The sequence below is a fragment of the Squalius cephalus genome, assembly GCF_949319135.1.
Source record: "Squalius cephalus genome assembly, chromosome: 4".
In the NCBI taxonomy this organism is placed as follows: domain Eukaryota; kingdom Metazoa; phylum Chordata; class Actinopteri; order Cypriniformes; family Leuciscidae; genus Squalius; species Squalius cephalus.
The window spans coordinates 17,023,169-17,039,587 of record NC_137125.1 but is presented as its reverse complement, the minus strand read 5'-3'; the positions used below and the strand labels follow the sequence as shown (position 1 = coordinate 17,039,587).

The 16,419-nt window shown below is 39.9% G+C and overlaps 1 protein-coding gene across 3 annotated transcripts in view; it reads left to right on the top strand.

Moving 5' to 3' along the window:
• Positions 1–16,419, top strand: part of LOC307157378 (uncharacterized protein) — a 670,360-nt gene that overhangs the window by 633,977 nt on the left and 19,964 nt on the right. Inside the window, exons 1-2 of one of the 3 annotated variants that reach the window (XM_079869280.1) lie at positions 979–1,205; positions 1,431–1,668. In XM_079869280.1, coding sequence (XP_079725406.1) covers positions 1,497–1,668 — 172 coding nt within the window. In that variant the 5' untranslated portion in view covers positions 979–1,205; positions 1,431–1,496. Of the gene's footprint in view, positions 1–978; positions 1,206–1,430; positions 1,669–16,419 lie in introns of those variants that run through there. The other 2 variants (XM_079869281.1, XM_079869282.1) reach the window with 2 other exon arrangements.

Genomic DNA, 16,419 nt, shown 5'->3' with positions numbered 1-16,419 from the left:
TTCAAAGAGTTAGTAAAAGAGTAAAGTAAAAGTTAAAACTTTATTATTTAAATATCTATTTTTTTATCAAGTATTTATTTTTTTATTAATACATAGCCTCACTGTATTATTTTATAATGTAACATTATAGCGTGACATTTGTGTCAATATTCGTCAAGCACAGGTGACACTACGCGTGGTGGGAGGGGGCCCCAAAATCAAATTCTGCCCAGGGCCCCCAAAAGGCTCGGGCCGGCACTGCACTCTCTCTCTCTCACACACACACACACACACACACACACACACACACACACACATATATATATAATGTTATAATGTTAAAAACTAAAATATAACGCATTACGCAAACCATTTTCGATAAAGGTCACTTAATGTTTCTAAATGGTTTCCCCTATAAAGGCTTTTGTGATGGAACAAGAGAATGATTACATTTCCCATTTAACGTGTTTCTTCTTTAACTGAGAAATTCTTTTACTTTTGAAAGATAAAGTTTTATTTAAATGTCAAATAAGCTGAACTTAAGGTTGAATCTTACATTTAAGTTGGAATCTTAATTTGTGCATGTATTAATACACAGCCAGTCTGTGTAAATCATAAAACCAATACAGATTTATGTTTTTGTGAAGGAATAAGAGAATGTTGAGGAGAATGTCCCTTTAGATTGTTTCTTCTTTGACTGAGTACCTCCCATCAGAAGGCACAGATGATGTTCGTGATCCTGCAGGGTTTTTTTTTTTTTTTTTTGCTAGTTTGCTTAGAGATGGGAAGGTTTGTTCATGATTTCTACACCAAACTAATTGTGTTATTGATTTAATTTTTTTTTTAATTGTCAACGTGAACTGTATTATTAACTTACCATAGTGCTATTAAATGTATTTTACCAATACATTCAATCAGCTCTGAGTTGTGTCATCTTTTATATTTTTTTCTACGTAAATGTCTATGCACTTCTGTGATTGTAACCTGCAGCGTGTGAACAGGACTTTTAATTTGGTCTCAGAGTGTGACGTCATAAGGCGGCGCCGCGCTCTCGCATCTGTTGTGATTCGGCTAAAGAAAGGTTTGTGTTTTAAGGTGTTTAACGCGATAGAAACCGTTTAATCGTCTTCAAGCGACGCCTACTGATTCAGACATTATTAAGTTTAACAATGCATTGCTTTATTAACGTCGTGTGAGTAAAGTAACAATGAAAAAAATAACAAAAGGTGCGTTTCAATTCGGTCTCTGGCGAGCAGTGAATCAAATACTTTCAAAATGTGTATTGTAAAAAAAAAAGTTTTTTTTTGTGTAATCAGGCGATTTAAGTACATTAAATCCGACTGACTCCCTTACTAGTTTTCTGAACTACTGAACTAGAGCAGATTGAGATGCACACAGAGATTTAGTTTGGATTTATTTTTCTTTCTGTTAATTATTCTCATTTTAAACAGGAAAAAACAAACAAAACAGAAAAATTCCTGGCGAAGAACTGAGATCCACACTACACTATTATAAAGATGGTGTTTATTAAAGAGGAGAGTGAAAACATGAAGACTGAAGAAACATTCAGAGTGAAACATGAAGAAACTGAGGAACACACAAAGATTGAGTTTATTAAAGAGGAGAGTGAAAACATGAAGATTGAAGAAACATTCAGAGTGAAACATGAAGAAACTGAGGAACAAACAGGTTAGTTTCTCAAAGTTGAACTCAGTCATCTGATCCCTATTAAAATGTCCAGCTCTACAGAAATAAATGATGTTCTTTAGGGCACCGCCCATTGCTGCTGGTAGCCACTTTGTCTATAACATAAGAATATAATATATTGTCATATAGGCATAATTCCTTTATGATGCCCCACCACACACCACGAAAATGTTTGTTTTTTCCGGGTTTTAATACCTCAGCCTTGCGGTACCTTGATGTACCTTGAGGTATATTGTCAATACCTCAACTGAGGTATTGACAAGAAATCGAAGGTATATTTTTACAGACTGCCAAAAGCTACTGAACAGAGAAGCAAATGGATCGCTGCAATTCATAGAAACAACTCCAGGCAGCGAAACGTGGATTTGCAGTTATTGTTTCGTGTCAATATGTTGGGTAAATATTTGTTGGGTAAAATCATACCCTCTGTATAGGATTGTTATATTTTGCATCGACAACACAATTACATATTTATCATCTTATATTCTGCATAATTGGAAGTTTTTAAATGAACACTTATTTCCCCCGCGTTGAAATCAGGCACATGAACGTCAGAAAAAACACTATTCCTGGCTCCATGTCAATATCCATGGACCATTGGATCTTTTGTAAATTGTAAGGAACACTATATTGAGTACAACCTTTAGTTTAGTTTAGTTTTAATCGTTTGTTTTCCTCTATTAAATCCAGTCATAAGCGATCAGGTTTCATTCTCGCGCAGCTTGTTTAGTAACTTCACTAACTTGTTTAGTAACTTCTTTTTTTCCCTTTTTTTGTGTGTTGTTTAATTGAATTAGTGATTCTACTTTTAAATATTGATGATTACAAGTTTGGGGGAAATGCGATTAATCACAGCAAATTGTGCGATTAATTATTATATATATATATATATATATATATATATATATATATATATATATATATATATATATATAATGGGGCCATCTTTAAAAAAGTCAAATTTTGGTCATGGTGATTACATAGGTATGAATTTAATCAAATTTGCATATCGGGACTTCACTGACAGTTTTCCAGAACTTCGTGCCAAGATGCTGACTCGCGATCTTCGCAGTAGTGAAGAGAAAGAAAGAAAGAGAGAAATGCACATTTCATTACATAAGCCTAAGCAGAGAGCAGTCTGTTTTCTTTCGTTTTGAATTGTTTTGTTTAAAAGTGTACATTTCATGCTTATATATATATATATATATATATATAGGGTAAACATACCTATTAAGCTCAAGTACCCATTAAGCACACTACCATCTTGGAGCTCAGATTATAAAAAGAATGAGCAATGTATTATCCTATTTGATGTATTAACCAATTGATGTGTTTGTTACTATATACCTCCTGTAATTTTAAACCAATCAGACCATTGCACACTGAGATATGTGTATCCATGTGTTCACACTGTCCGGCGGCTATTTTGAAAGCTGTCTGAGAACTTTCACCAGAAGAGGAACCCCTCAAATGTGCATTTTTTATATGTTTAAACATTTATTTTGAAGAAGTACATCTTCTCATTGCAAAATTAAGAGATTAATGTTTAGACTTTTGCATATTATAACCTGGAACCTGGATGTGGGAAATATTTACAGTTAGATCTAAAAGATAGTTTTAGCAACATAGCCCAGATGCTACGAACATAGCTAGCTTACTAGCTGTATAAGATTGTGTGCTACACTAATATATTACTTCACAGGCATTAATGGCTTGTACTTTTAAATCTATAATATTATAATTTTACATTTTATTGATAGTCTGTGGTTTTAAACTGCTGTAATTTTTAAAGAATTCATATTATTGTTAGGTGAGCTTAAAGGGTGCACTACTATGACAATCACACAGCTTCAGTGTGACAAAAATTAGAAAAAGCATAATTTCATTGATATTGTCAATAATAGTTGTTCATATTAAAATTGGTATAAACTTAATACATTACCTAGATTACTAATTTAGCTAAATATTTTCCTTTAAATTTAATTTAATATTTATTAATTAAAATTTGTTTTTGCTCCAATTAAGCACAGTGTGCTCCCTTTAAGCTCATCCACATTGAGCGTCCATGTAAATACTTCATAATCAGAATTTAAATATTAACTGATGGTTGTCACTGTTAATCTTCAAAAAAATGATTAATAAACTTATTTTCACAGTCTTAAGATGACAAAAGCTAGACGAAACTATAGTGTATGGCCAAAAATGAAAGAGGCATGTCATCTATACAAAGAAGGAGCCATCAGAAACCTGTCGTATCTGTCCAAGAAGTTTGGAGTAGACAGGAAAGCTCTGACCCAGAGAGTTAAAGGGATACTCCACTTTTTTTGTAAATAGGCTCATTTTACAACTCCCCCAGAGTTAAACAGTTGAGTTTTACCGTTTTCGAATCCATTCAGCCGATCTCCGGGTCTGGCGGTACCACTTTTAGCATAGCTTAGCATAGATAGATCATTAAATCGGACAAGATCATTAGCATCTCTCTCAAAAAAATGAGCAAAGAGTTTTGATATTTTTCCTATTTAAAACTTGACTCTTCTGTAGTTACATCGTGTACTAAGACCGACGGAAAATGAAAAGTTGCGATTTTGAGAGTATAGTTCCTAGCCATATCAGCCTAGAAAATCACAACTTTACATTTTCCGTCAGTCTTATTACACGATGTAACTACAGAAGAGTCAAGTTTTAAATAGGAAAAATATCGAAACTCTCTGGTCATTTTTTTGAGAGAGATGCTAATGGTCTTGTCCGATTCATTTCATTATGCTAAGCTATGCTAAAAGTGGTACCGCCAGACCCGGAGATCGGCTGAATGGATTCGAAAACGGTAAAACTCAACTGTTTAACTCTGGGGGAGTTGTAAAATGAGCCTATTTCCAAAAAAAAGTGGAGTATACCTTTAAGGAGCACATTGGTTTGTTTTGTTATTTGATTTTTCAATATGTTACCAGAACGTGGACTAGTCTAGATGTTGCAATGAGTTTGAAAGACACGTCACTATGAATAGGATAGGCTACCTGATCAAATTGAATGCCTTGTTGCTTGATTTTAGTGTTCTGTTTTTTTGTGATTGACTCTGTACCTTAAAATAAAACTTTTTTCAATTATTCCTTAAAAAGGTTGTTTAAAATAAACAAGAATTTTTAATAAAACTTGTTGTGAGCTTATTGGGAACAGGGGTGTGCTTAAAGGGTACAAAACGTACCCATTAAGCACAGCCAGACTTTTTATATTTAATGATGTACATCTTAATTGAAATACTTTTGTCATTTAAAATAAAATGAAATATTATAGTGTGAGAGATTAATATTTTATTTTAAAATAACTTATTGTACTAAAACCAATATCTTGTGCACTAAACATGTCTCAATGTAGATTTTGGTGAGCTTAATAGGTACGTTTACCCTATATGTCTCAGGTCTGTGAGGCAAGTAGCTTATACGCTGAGTTTCGGTTCATTTAAGAGACCAGCTCCAGTTCACGCGCCGGCGCCTCCGTGTCCTGATTATATTGCCTGCTATATTTAGCCTACCTCTTATTTATTAAATCCTGAAAATTGGTTGATGAAACATTAATTAAAATTAAGATACAATTAATATGAAATTCACTTTAAAGACAGGCTTTCTACAAAGACAAACTTAATGAAATGGTCAAAATCATGTCTGCCCACTCCATTTGTCTCCCGATATTTTCGGGATCCATCCATCCATCCATCCATCTTCTACCGCTTATCCGGGGCCGGGTCGCGGGGGCAGCAGTCTAAGCAGGGATGCCCAGACTTCCCTCTCCCTAGACACTTCCTCCAGCTCTTCCGGGGGGACACCGAGGCGTTCCCAGGCCAGCCAGGAGACATAGTCTCTCCAGCGTGTCCTAGGTCTTCCCCGGGGTCTCCTCCCGGTGGGACATGCCCGGAACACCTTCCCGGGAAGGCGTCCAGGAGGCATCCGGAAAAGATGCCCGAGCCACCTCAACTGACCCCTCTCGATGTGGAGGAGCAGCGGCTCTACTCTGAGCTCCTCCCGAGTGACCGAGCTTCTCACCCTATCTCTAAGGGATCGCCCAGCCACCCTGCGGAGAAAGCTCATTTCGGCCGCTTGTATCCGGGATCTTGTCCTTTCGGTCATGACCCACAGCTCATGACCATAGGTGAGAGTAGGAACGTAGATTGACTGGTAAATCGAGAGCTTCGCCTTGCGGCTCAGCTCCTTCTTCACCACGACAGACCGGTACAGGGACCGCATTACTGCAGAAGCTGCACCGATCCGCCTGTCAATCTCCCGTTCCATCCTTCCCTCACTCGTGAACAAGACCCCAAGATACTTGAACTCCTCCACTTGAGGCAGGAGCTCTCCACCAACCTGAAGCGGGCAAACCACCCTTTTCCGACTGAGAACCATGGCCTCGGAATTGGAGGTGTTGATTTTCATCCCAGCCGCTTCACTCTCGGCTGCAAACCGTCCCAGTGCATGCTGGAGGTCCTGGTTTGATGAGGCCAACACGACAACATCATCCGCAAAGAGCAGAGATGAAATCGTGTGGTCCCCAAACCTGACCCCCTCCGGCCCCTGGCTGCGCCTAGAAATTCTGTCCATAAAAATTATGAACAGAACCGGCGACAAAGGGCAGCCCTGCCGGAGTCCAACACGCACCGGGAACAAGTCTGACTTACTGCTGGCAATACGAACCAAGCTCCTGCTCCGGTCGTACAGGGACCGGATAGCCCTTAGCAAAGGGCCCCGGACCCCATACTCCCGGAGCACCCTCCACAGGCCGCCGCGAGGGACACAGTCGAATGCCTTCTCCAAATCCACAAAGCACATGTGGATTGGTTGGGCAAACTCCCATGAGCCCTCCAGCACCCTGTAGAGGGTATAGAGCTGGTCCAGTGTTCCACGACCGGGACGAAAACCACACTGTTCCTCCTGAATCCGAGGTTCTACTATCGGACGGATTCTCCTTTCCAGTACCCTGGCATAGACTTTCCCAGGGAGGCTGAGAAGTGTGATCCCCCTATAGTTGGAGCACACCCTCCGATCCCCCTTCTTGAAAAGAGGGACCACCACCCCGGTCTGCCAGTCCAAAGGTACTGTCCACGACCGCCACGCGATGTTGCAGAGGCGTGTCAGCCAAGAGAGCCCCACAACATCCAGAGACTTGAGGTACTCAGGGCGGATCTCATCCACCCCCGGTGCCTTGCCACAGAGGAGTTTCTTGACTACCTCGGTGACTTCAGCTTGGGTAACGGACGAGTCCGCCTCCGAGCCCTCAGCCTCTGCTTCCTCAATGGAAGACGTGACGGCGGGATTGAGGAGATCCTCGAAGTATTCCTTCCACCGTCCGGTGATATCCCCAGTCGAGGTCAACAGCTGCCCACCTCCACTGTAAACAGCGTTGGTAGGGCACTGCTTCCCCCTCCTGAGGCGCCGGACGGTTTGCCAGAATCTCTTCGACGCTGACCGATAGTCCTTCTTCATGGCCTCACCGAACTCCTCCCAGGCCCGAGTTTTTGCCTCCACAACCACCCGGGCTGCAGTCCGCTTGGCCCGTCGGTACCCATCAGCTGCCTCAGGAGTCCCACAAGCCAGCCAGGCCCGATAGGACTCCTTCTTCAGCTTGACGGCATCCCTTACTTCCGGTGTCCACCACCGGGTTCGGGGATTGCCGCCTCGACAGGCACCGGAGACCTTACGGCCACAGCTCCGAGTGGCCGCGTTGACAATGGAGGTGGAGAACATGGTCCACTCGGACTCAATATCTTCAGACTCCCTCGGGATCTGGTCGAAGCTCTGCCGGAGGTGGGAGTTGAAGATCTCTCTGACAGGAGATTCGGCCAAACGTTCCCAACAGACCCTCACAGTACGTTTGGGTCTGCCGAGTCTGTCCAGCTTCCTCCCCCGCCATCGGATCCAACTCACCACCAGGTGGTGATCAGTTGACAGCTCCGCCCCTCTCTTCACCCGAGTGTCCAAGACATACGGCCGGAGGTCGGATGAAACGACCACAAAGTCGATCATCGACCTCCGGCCTAGGGTGTCCTGGTGCCATGTGCACTGATGGACACCCTTATGCTTGAACATGGTGTTCGTTATGGACAAGCTGTAACTAGCACAGAAGTCCAATAACAGAACACCACTCGGGTTCAGATCAGGGGGGCCGTTCCTCCCAATCACGCCCCTCCAGGGCGAGCCCAAGCCGGTGTCACTGTCGCTGCCCACGTGGGCGTTGAAGTCCCCCAGTAGAACGACGGAGTCCCCAGTCGGAGCACTTTCCAGCACCCCTCCCAGAGACTCCAAGAAGGCCGGGAACTCTGCACTGCCGTTCGGCCCGTAAGCACAAACGACAGTGAGAGACCTATCTCCGACCCGAAGGCGTAGGGAAGCGACCCTCTCGTTCACCGGGGTGAACTCCAACACATGGCGGCTGAGCTGGGGGGCTATAAGCAAACCCACACCAGCCCGCCGCCTCTCACCATGGGCAACTCCAGAGTGGTGAAGAGTCCATCCTCTCTCGAGGAGTGTGGTTCCAGAGCCCAAGCCGTGCGTAGAGGTGATCCCAACTATCTCTAGTCGGAATCTCTGAACCTCACGCACAACCTCAGGCTCCTTCCCCGCCAGAGAGGTGACATTCCATGTCCCTAGAGCTAGATTCCGCGTCCAGGGATCGGGTTGTCTAGGCCCCCGCCTTCGACTGCCGCCCGATCCACTTAGCACCGGCCCCTTACGGTCCCTCCTGCAGGTGGTGGGTCCACGGGAGGGTGGCCCCATGTCGCTCCTTCGGGCTGAGCCCGGCCGGACCCCATGGGGGAGGCCCGACCACCAGGCGCTCGCATACGAGCCCCAACCCCGGGCCTGGCTCCAGGGTGGGGCCCCGGCTGCGCCATACCGGGCGACGTCACGGTCCTCGTTTTTTTTGGCATCATAAGGGTTTTTGAACCGCTCTTAGTCTGACCCGTCGCCTTGGACCTGTTTGCCTTGGGAGACCCTACCAGGGGCATATAGCCCCAGACAACATAGCTCCTAGGTTCATTCGGGTACTCAAACCCCTCCACCACGGTAAGGTGGCAGTTCAAGGAGGGGATTTTTTATTTTCGGGATCATCTTATCTTATTCATGCTTTTCACTTTTCATATAATCAACATGAATATGAAAACTAAAAAATATAATATCAAAAAAATTATTTTATTTAAACATGAATGTGAAACTATATTGTTTTTTAATGACTGGGCTACAACACATAGGCCTATAGCCTACAGTAGCCTACAGAGAAATTTAATGTCGGTGCGTCTTGCCGGTGAGGGGGGAGAGATACAATTTTCGATCAATCATCGAATATTATTTAGCTTGATATGCCAATTCTTAATATTTGGTGTTTTAAATGCCTGTTTGAGATCTCTGTGAAAGTTTTAATTGTAGTGCCGCTTTCAGAGCGGTCACGTCGGTAACATTGTTTCTTCCTCATAAATGCGAACAGGAGAAATAAAATAAAATGAATATATTATGTTCTGTGGAGAGCCAACCCCTCTTCATCCGGTGGGTATATTGCTTTTGGTTTGCGCAGTGTAATTCATAGAATTAGGCCTACTAAAACATATTTTTCATGGATCTGAGTGTCACGATTTCGGTTTCATTTCGCATACAGCCTAGCCTACACAGCCCTTATAATAGATGACGCCACAGGTTTTTATTTAAAAGAAAGAGCGCAGCCTACGTTTGTATGTAGGCCTATTTATATTCACAATACTTACTAAAATATAATTAATATCATTTTATTGCATTTGTATTAGTTGTTTGAAGAGTGAAAAAAAAATAAAAAAATCGGTCGGTCTTAACGCAAGTTTACAACCGGCAAGACGGTCGGACTAAAAGGAAAAAAAAAAAAATTAATTGGGTCGGTCCTAAATTGACAGGCTGGGTTACGGCAAACAAGAATATTTTTAAGGATGGCCTGGAGGAGGAAGAGACTGTACACTGAATGCCTTGAGTTTTCCCTTTGTTTTTTCTCTTTATACCTGGTAATGAAAAATATGTAATTAAGATATTTTCGTTCCTTTCAGTTTCACCATCTTGATAATAGTATCATGTGTTGAAGTTACACTATGTTGTGTCCTAGACTTTCATCCCCAAATTAGGCGTCTTATCTGTGTGAACTGACATGATCTCTTTACTTTTTCCTCCTTTCCCTCAGAACCTCATCTCTCCTTGCATGGTCAGCATTGAGTCTTTCCCTGTATTTTTGTGTCCTCTCTTTACTTGACATTTCTGCCTGACAGACAAAACATTGCATCTTTTAATAGGCAAAGCATTGCAAATATGGTGAAACATGGTTAAAATTAAGTATAAAATTGAAAAGAATTACATTAATTGTATAGGTAATTTAATGTTCACTATTAAATTCATTGAATATGTTTTGAATAGTTATTAATTTATCATTAAAAAGGTGTATGTAATATTGTGTTACAAATATATCATATGGTGTGACAGAAAAACAGTCACACCATATGATACAGTGTCACACCATATGACGTTTTGTTCAGTTAAGCTAATCTCTTGGTTAACTAAAAATGGCTAGCTTATACTTAGCATGTAAATTGCCACATGGCAGGAATGATTTTTAAGAATTAATAAGTAAAATTCGTATAAAAGTGTTTCATTTTTATGTAAATGTCACACCATAAGACACAAAACATTGACCACTAGTGAGCATATCAGATACAGAGCTTTTTAATTAAAAATTAAAAAGCCAGAACTCACCTCTTGACTTTGCAAACCACTCTAGAGATGACACTGCAACTTCCTGGTTTAGTGTGGACCTCTTCATCATAATGATGTCCAAATTATTGACTGTTCAAAATATAAATTGCAGTGTCACACCATATGACGCCCATTTTACGGACAAAATGTATTTGGCCAGAACTTACTTTAAAATCATACACAGACATCAACACTTTCTGTGTCTGTTGAAATAGCCTAATTCTGTTACTTAAACTGTAAATCTATCAATTATTTATACTTTGCTGACATATATTGTCATAGTAAGGTCCAGTGGTGGAGGAAGTACTGAATTTCAGTACTTAAGTAAAAGTACAAATAACCAGAGACATATTTACTTTAGTAAAAGTAAAAGTACCACAATGAAAACCCTACTTAAGTAAAAAGTACCTGTTTTTAAATGTACTTTAAGTATTAAAAGTAAAAGTATTTGCATAACAATTTATTCTCTTAATGTCTATATTCTAATAGGCCTAATTAGGGCTGTAACAATATGCAATATGAAACCGAAATCGCGACACTCAGATCCACGAACCTGTGTCGCGGTATGAGTGTGAGAAGGCAGAATTGCGACACACCCCTTATTTGAAGTTAACATTATACAATACGTAGACCTACACCACAAAACTAGTTGAGGATAAATTCTTTAAAATTGCGCAATCCCAGCGTTATGGACGTGACATTTGCAGTAAAAACTTTAAATATAAATTCTCAGAAAATGCATTTAATACCAATTGATCTGTTTATATATCCATACTCCCTTAATAAAGAAGTCCAGACATTAGAAAAATATCAGTCTACAGACACATGCGTTTTATATTTAATATGAGGGAAATATACATCCGTAACGGACGTGACACAAAACAATCTCTAACTTTTAGGTGGCAAAATATTTTTTAGTAATTCTGTGAATTTCACTGCACACACCAAAAGTAATATACCCACCGGATGAAGAAGGGTTGGCTCTCCACAGAACATAAAATATTCATTTTATTTTTTGTGTTCACATTTATGAGGAAAAAACAATGTTATGGACGTGGCAGTTCTCCGTTATGTGAGCCCTCTGAAAGCGGCACTAAAATACTGCTTTAAAACGTTCACAGAGACCTCAAATAGAAAGCCCTTCTTTAAAGTAAATTTCGATTTGTATTAATTGTATCTTAATTTTAATCAATGTTTCATCAACCAATTGCCTGGATTTAATAAATAAGTCAATATAGCAGACAATAGATAATCAGGACACGGAGGCACCAGCGCGTGAACTGGAGAAATGAACCGAAACTCAGGTCTGTACTTGCCTCACAGACCTGAGACATACAGTATAGAAAGCTTGAAATGTGTACTTTTAAACAGAACAATTCAAAACGAAAGAAAACAGACTGTTCTCTGCATGTAATCCGTATGAAATGTGCATTTATCTCTGGCGCATTCACTGCAAAGATCGCGCGTCGCATCGTCAACTTCATCTTTGCTGCTGACATTGACACAGCAGGAAACACTTGTTTATTAATAAACAATTAAAATGTCTCCTTGTTATATTTTACATATTCATAATCATTACTTTTGCCAGTTCGCTGTGACAGCTTTTAGGTGCTTTATTGGCAGCGCCACCCTTACATGCTACATGAATACGTCACCACCGCATCAGCACCGAAAACATGGAGATTTTTTTCAATCCCTGTTTTGGCAGGGAGAAAAACTGATCAGAAAATGTAATGAAACGTTGTAGAAATGTAGTGGAGTAGAAAGTATAATAATTGCTGCAAAAAGTAACGAAGTAAAAGTCAAAAGCATGCACTATTGATTCTACTTAAGTAAAGTACAGATTAGGCTTGGGCGATATGCTCCATTTTCATATCGTCTTATCGTCAGCCTGTGAAATCGGCGATACACTATATTATCGTGAGGGGGGCGGGGCTTGCTTATTTGATTATTAACTTGCTTATTTACTCATCAATTTGCTTGTTTTATTACTTCGTTTTAAATATGAGAATTTTTTTCTATTTTGCTAGCAAAGGTGGAGTGTTTATTAATAGGCTAAATCAGGTTATTTCCCGGTATAGTGAGGTAAAAAAAGATCCTAATCATTCTTGTATCTGACTCAGAGTATTTCATCATGTCAGCGGGAAATTTACGGACACACATTATCCTCTCATGCCGTTACAGATGCAGCATTTTGCCTGTAGGCTACTTCTGCACGAGATGAGAACACGTTTTAATTTCTTGGGTCAAAAAAAAGTGTTGGAGTCTGCGATATATGTCCTCCTACCAGTGCTCTCTCTGTCTGGATGCACTTCACTTATGCGCACCGCACTTCAATAAGCTCAAATAACGCGGGTTTTAAATGCCGGGAGAAATCAGAGGCAAAAATCTGAAAGTCGATCGGTTATACTTAAACCTATGACTTGACTCTGATAAAGGAAAACTGGTTAATGCGTTTACATGACCACATGCATTGTCTGTTTATTCAGCATAATTGAGTTAATAACGTGTATGTAAACGCGCTCATTCCCTGAAAATGAAAGCAGAAACGGACTGAGCTTTCACTGCATTAACGGCGCGTTCTCTCAGAGACGACGGTGGATATAACGGTACAGCAACTATCAATTCACTGGCTTAATATTTCTCTTGTGGACTTACATTATTGACAGTGAAAAAATTTGAAGAATATTTCTTGTTAAACAAGTTTGAAGTTGCTTGTGATTTTCACAGATGGCAGAGTTTCACAGATATGCTTCGTGAACTAAAGACTTTTATTAGGCCTAGGCGGCCTATATAATTTTATTGATATTATTATAATTAATATTTTGTAATTGTATTGTTTTTAGTGTTATTAGTGTCATTAAATATTTTGTTAATGTGCTATGGAAACAAAATACTGACGAACAACGATGCCGTGTCTTCATCTTGGTTCTGTATAAGAATGATGCGTCTGTTAAAACACAAAACAAGCACTCTTGACAATTTGTGAATGGATCACCTTGCAATAAAATTTCGTTGTGGGATGTAGTTTTTTTAGTCTGTTTTAAAAACATTTTCTTTGAGGAGTCCTCATACGTGCGCGTCGGTGATGTCGCAAGTGTGGTTATGTGGTGATGTAATAAATAATATCTTGTCAGAGGAACAACATGAAGATATAGGCTATATTTTTAACAAATACCCATTTTTATTAGGTTATGACATCATGGACGGGTAGAATTGTATGTCATGTCTCGCTATACATTAAGGGATAATGTATAGCGAGGTGGTTGTTATAGCGAATAACAACCCCGACAGGCTGAACGGGACCCTGACGCGAAGTGGAGGGGTCTTGAATCAGCCTGAAGGGGTTGTATTAGGGATGTCAATTTTAACAAATTCCAATGATCGGTCGTCGTTTTAATTAACGATCAATTAATCGATTAATCGTTAGCCGTAACACTGCATTATGAGGCATAAATCCAGGCTTCAGCCAGTCTGAGCTAACCAACGAGAACCCCCAGCTAAGTACCAACCAAGATAACGGCAGAGGTTGTTTGATCCCAGGACAAAATATCTAACAGACCTTCTTCTTAAGGACCTCTGAACGACCCCAGGGTGAAATCTCTTAAAACCACAGAGACCGAGTGTAACAAGTTCAAAATAATGTTGGATGGAAGAAGACGGGCTCGACTTGACTGAGACTCGTGTTTTATTTCACAACCAGTAGATCACACAAAAGCATAAATCTGCGCTGCGTGCGCTCTCAGTAACTCAGTCCACCAGTGCTCTCCAGAGTTTTCTCACGCTGTCACAAGTCTCAGTCAGTCCCTCTATGCCACTTCTCATCTCCCAGGTGGCGTTTATGGTCTCTTCACGCCAATTACTGAAACGAGACCAAAGGTGTTTGTCGTTTGCACTTGACCCACTTAATCAAAAGTCTTGCTTGTATTAAGAGAAGTGTTTTTGTGTTATGTGCTTACGAATTTAAAGGGATACTCCACCATTGTTCATATTAAACTATTAAAAACTATTAAACCAGTAAAAAGTCACATTGGTTCTAATGACAGAAGTGAGAGGGTTTTTCAAGCGTGACTTTTTACTGCGCCGAGTCGAAGTGCTTCCAACTTCAAGTGCTATTCCGCCATACATTATAGTTATCCTTTTTACCCGCTTAGAAAAGCGCCACGTTTTATTGTGTCACCATACTTGGTCGTGTAACTACTCGTGTAACTGTATTTAAATAGGGAAAACGTTTTGTGGCTGCTAACTTCATCTCTGTTTGATCCCTAATGAATGAACTGGGCTAAGCTAAGTGCTATCAAAGTGTCGCCGCGCGCCAGAGCGTTTGAGTGCACGCACTGAGACGAGAGGTATGCATCAACTCGTCTTAGTTAAGGGAATAACATAGTTTAGAGGATCCTTTTAATGTTTTAAATTGCTAAGTTCTAAGTTAACTTGCTAATAAATAGTGTTTCCAATTCCACTAAATTGACCTGTTTGACCCTTACACATTATTTTACCTTTGTTGCCACTTTCCTTTGTCCCTCCTTTGCATATGGATAGAAAATGTCTGTCTAGCATTGCATGTGTTACGAAGGAGTGTCAGTGCTCTCTTAGTGACAGTAAAAATTACTGAGAGTAAATCCTCACACGTGCGCCCACACCATTCTCTTAAAATGCACGTAAATGTAGATTTTCCAGTGAACTCCATTCTCGATTCTGCTATCCCACCAAGTCATCAACCACATGTGCATTATAGCGCATTAACCTCCTGAGACCCAGAAAAAAAAGTTTTTTGAAATGTTTTTTTTTTTTCATGTCATCACATTGTTTAGAGCACAAGAAACAAATGGTAAAAAAATATTTTTGCAAAATATTTTATTCATATGTTATGCTATGTCCTCTGTAGTGGACCCCAGGACTAAGTTGTTTAACCTGTTAACCGTTGCCAGTGCGCCCGCACTTTCTTTATTTAGTTCAAAGTTACTATCAGATTTAATGTTATACCTTGACAAACTATACATCATTAAAAAGATATAAGACTCAAGTTTCAGTATTTGACCACTATTGTATTCTGAGAAACTTATAGCGACAGTTATTTCTTAATTTATGTCAGGAGTTATGAAATGAAAAAATGAGTCGATACCTTTAATATGAATTATGCGCGTCAGCCGCTTTCATTCGTAAAAAAACTCTGTGCTGTCGTCATGACAGCGCTTGACAAAACAACGTCCCTCAGGGCTTTTAGCTCAAAAATGTGCAGATTTGGAGAAATATTGATAGATTCTCATAGGTTTACATCAGATTTCTATTGACAGGAATAATATTTATTGAATTTATACCCAAATGCGTCGATGTAATCATTATGAGCGCTTGGTACTCTATATACTGTGTTTTCAATTCATACCAATAGCCTGAGGGCGCCCTATGCACAATAATAGCCCATATATGGAACATGAAGAAGAGCCATAATCATGTGACATTCCAGGACGTCACTGATACACACACAGCTAACAGATCGCTGTAACATGCCGATAAAGATGTTTTGAAGACAATAAACATGATTGCAATGATATTTGATTTACCTGTGTTTTTCAAGCTATGCCAGGTATTTTCATAATAATAGATTATATTTATAATGTAATGCTAATCTATATAGACTATCATTGTGCAGAATACTATAAAATAGTATATTTTCTGTCTGATTTTTTTATCTGAAGCCAAATTAGATCACAAGATTATTTAAAACACTCGACTTGCGTTATAAAGTAAGTTTGGAGCACAAACATGGTTTTAATCTCATAAATTGTCGTGTATTGATGGTGTGCTAAGCTAACATGCTAGCTAGCTCTAGGTGCTTCTATCTTGAAAAACATTTAACTAAAGACTTATCATCTTCATATTTTAAATATAATATGGTCAGACATGTGGCTTTAGCTGCAGTGCATTTCTAGATTGTTACAGTGCCAACTTCAATTATATTTTCATGAAAATGTTTCATAAAAAT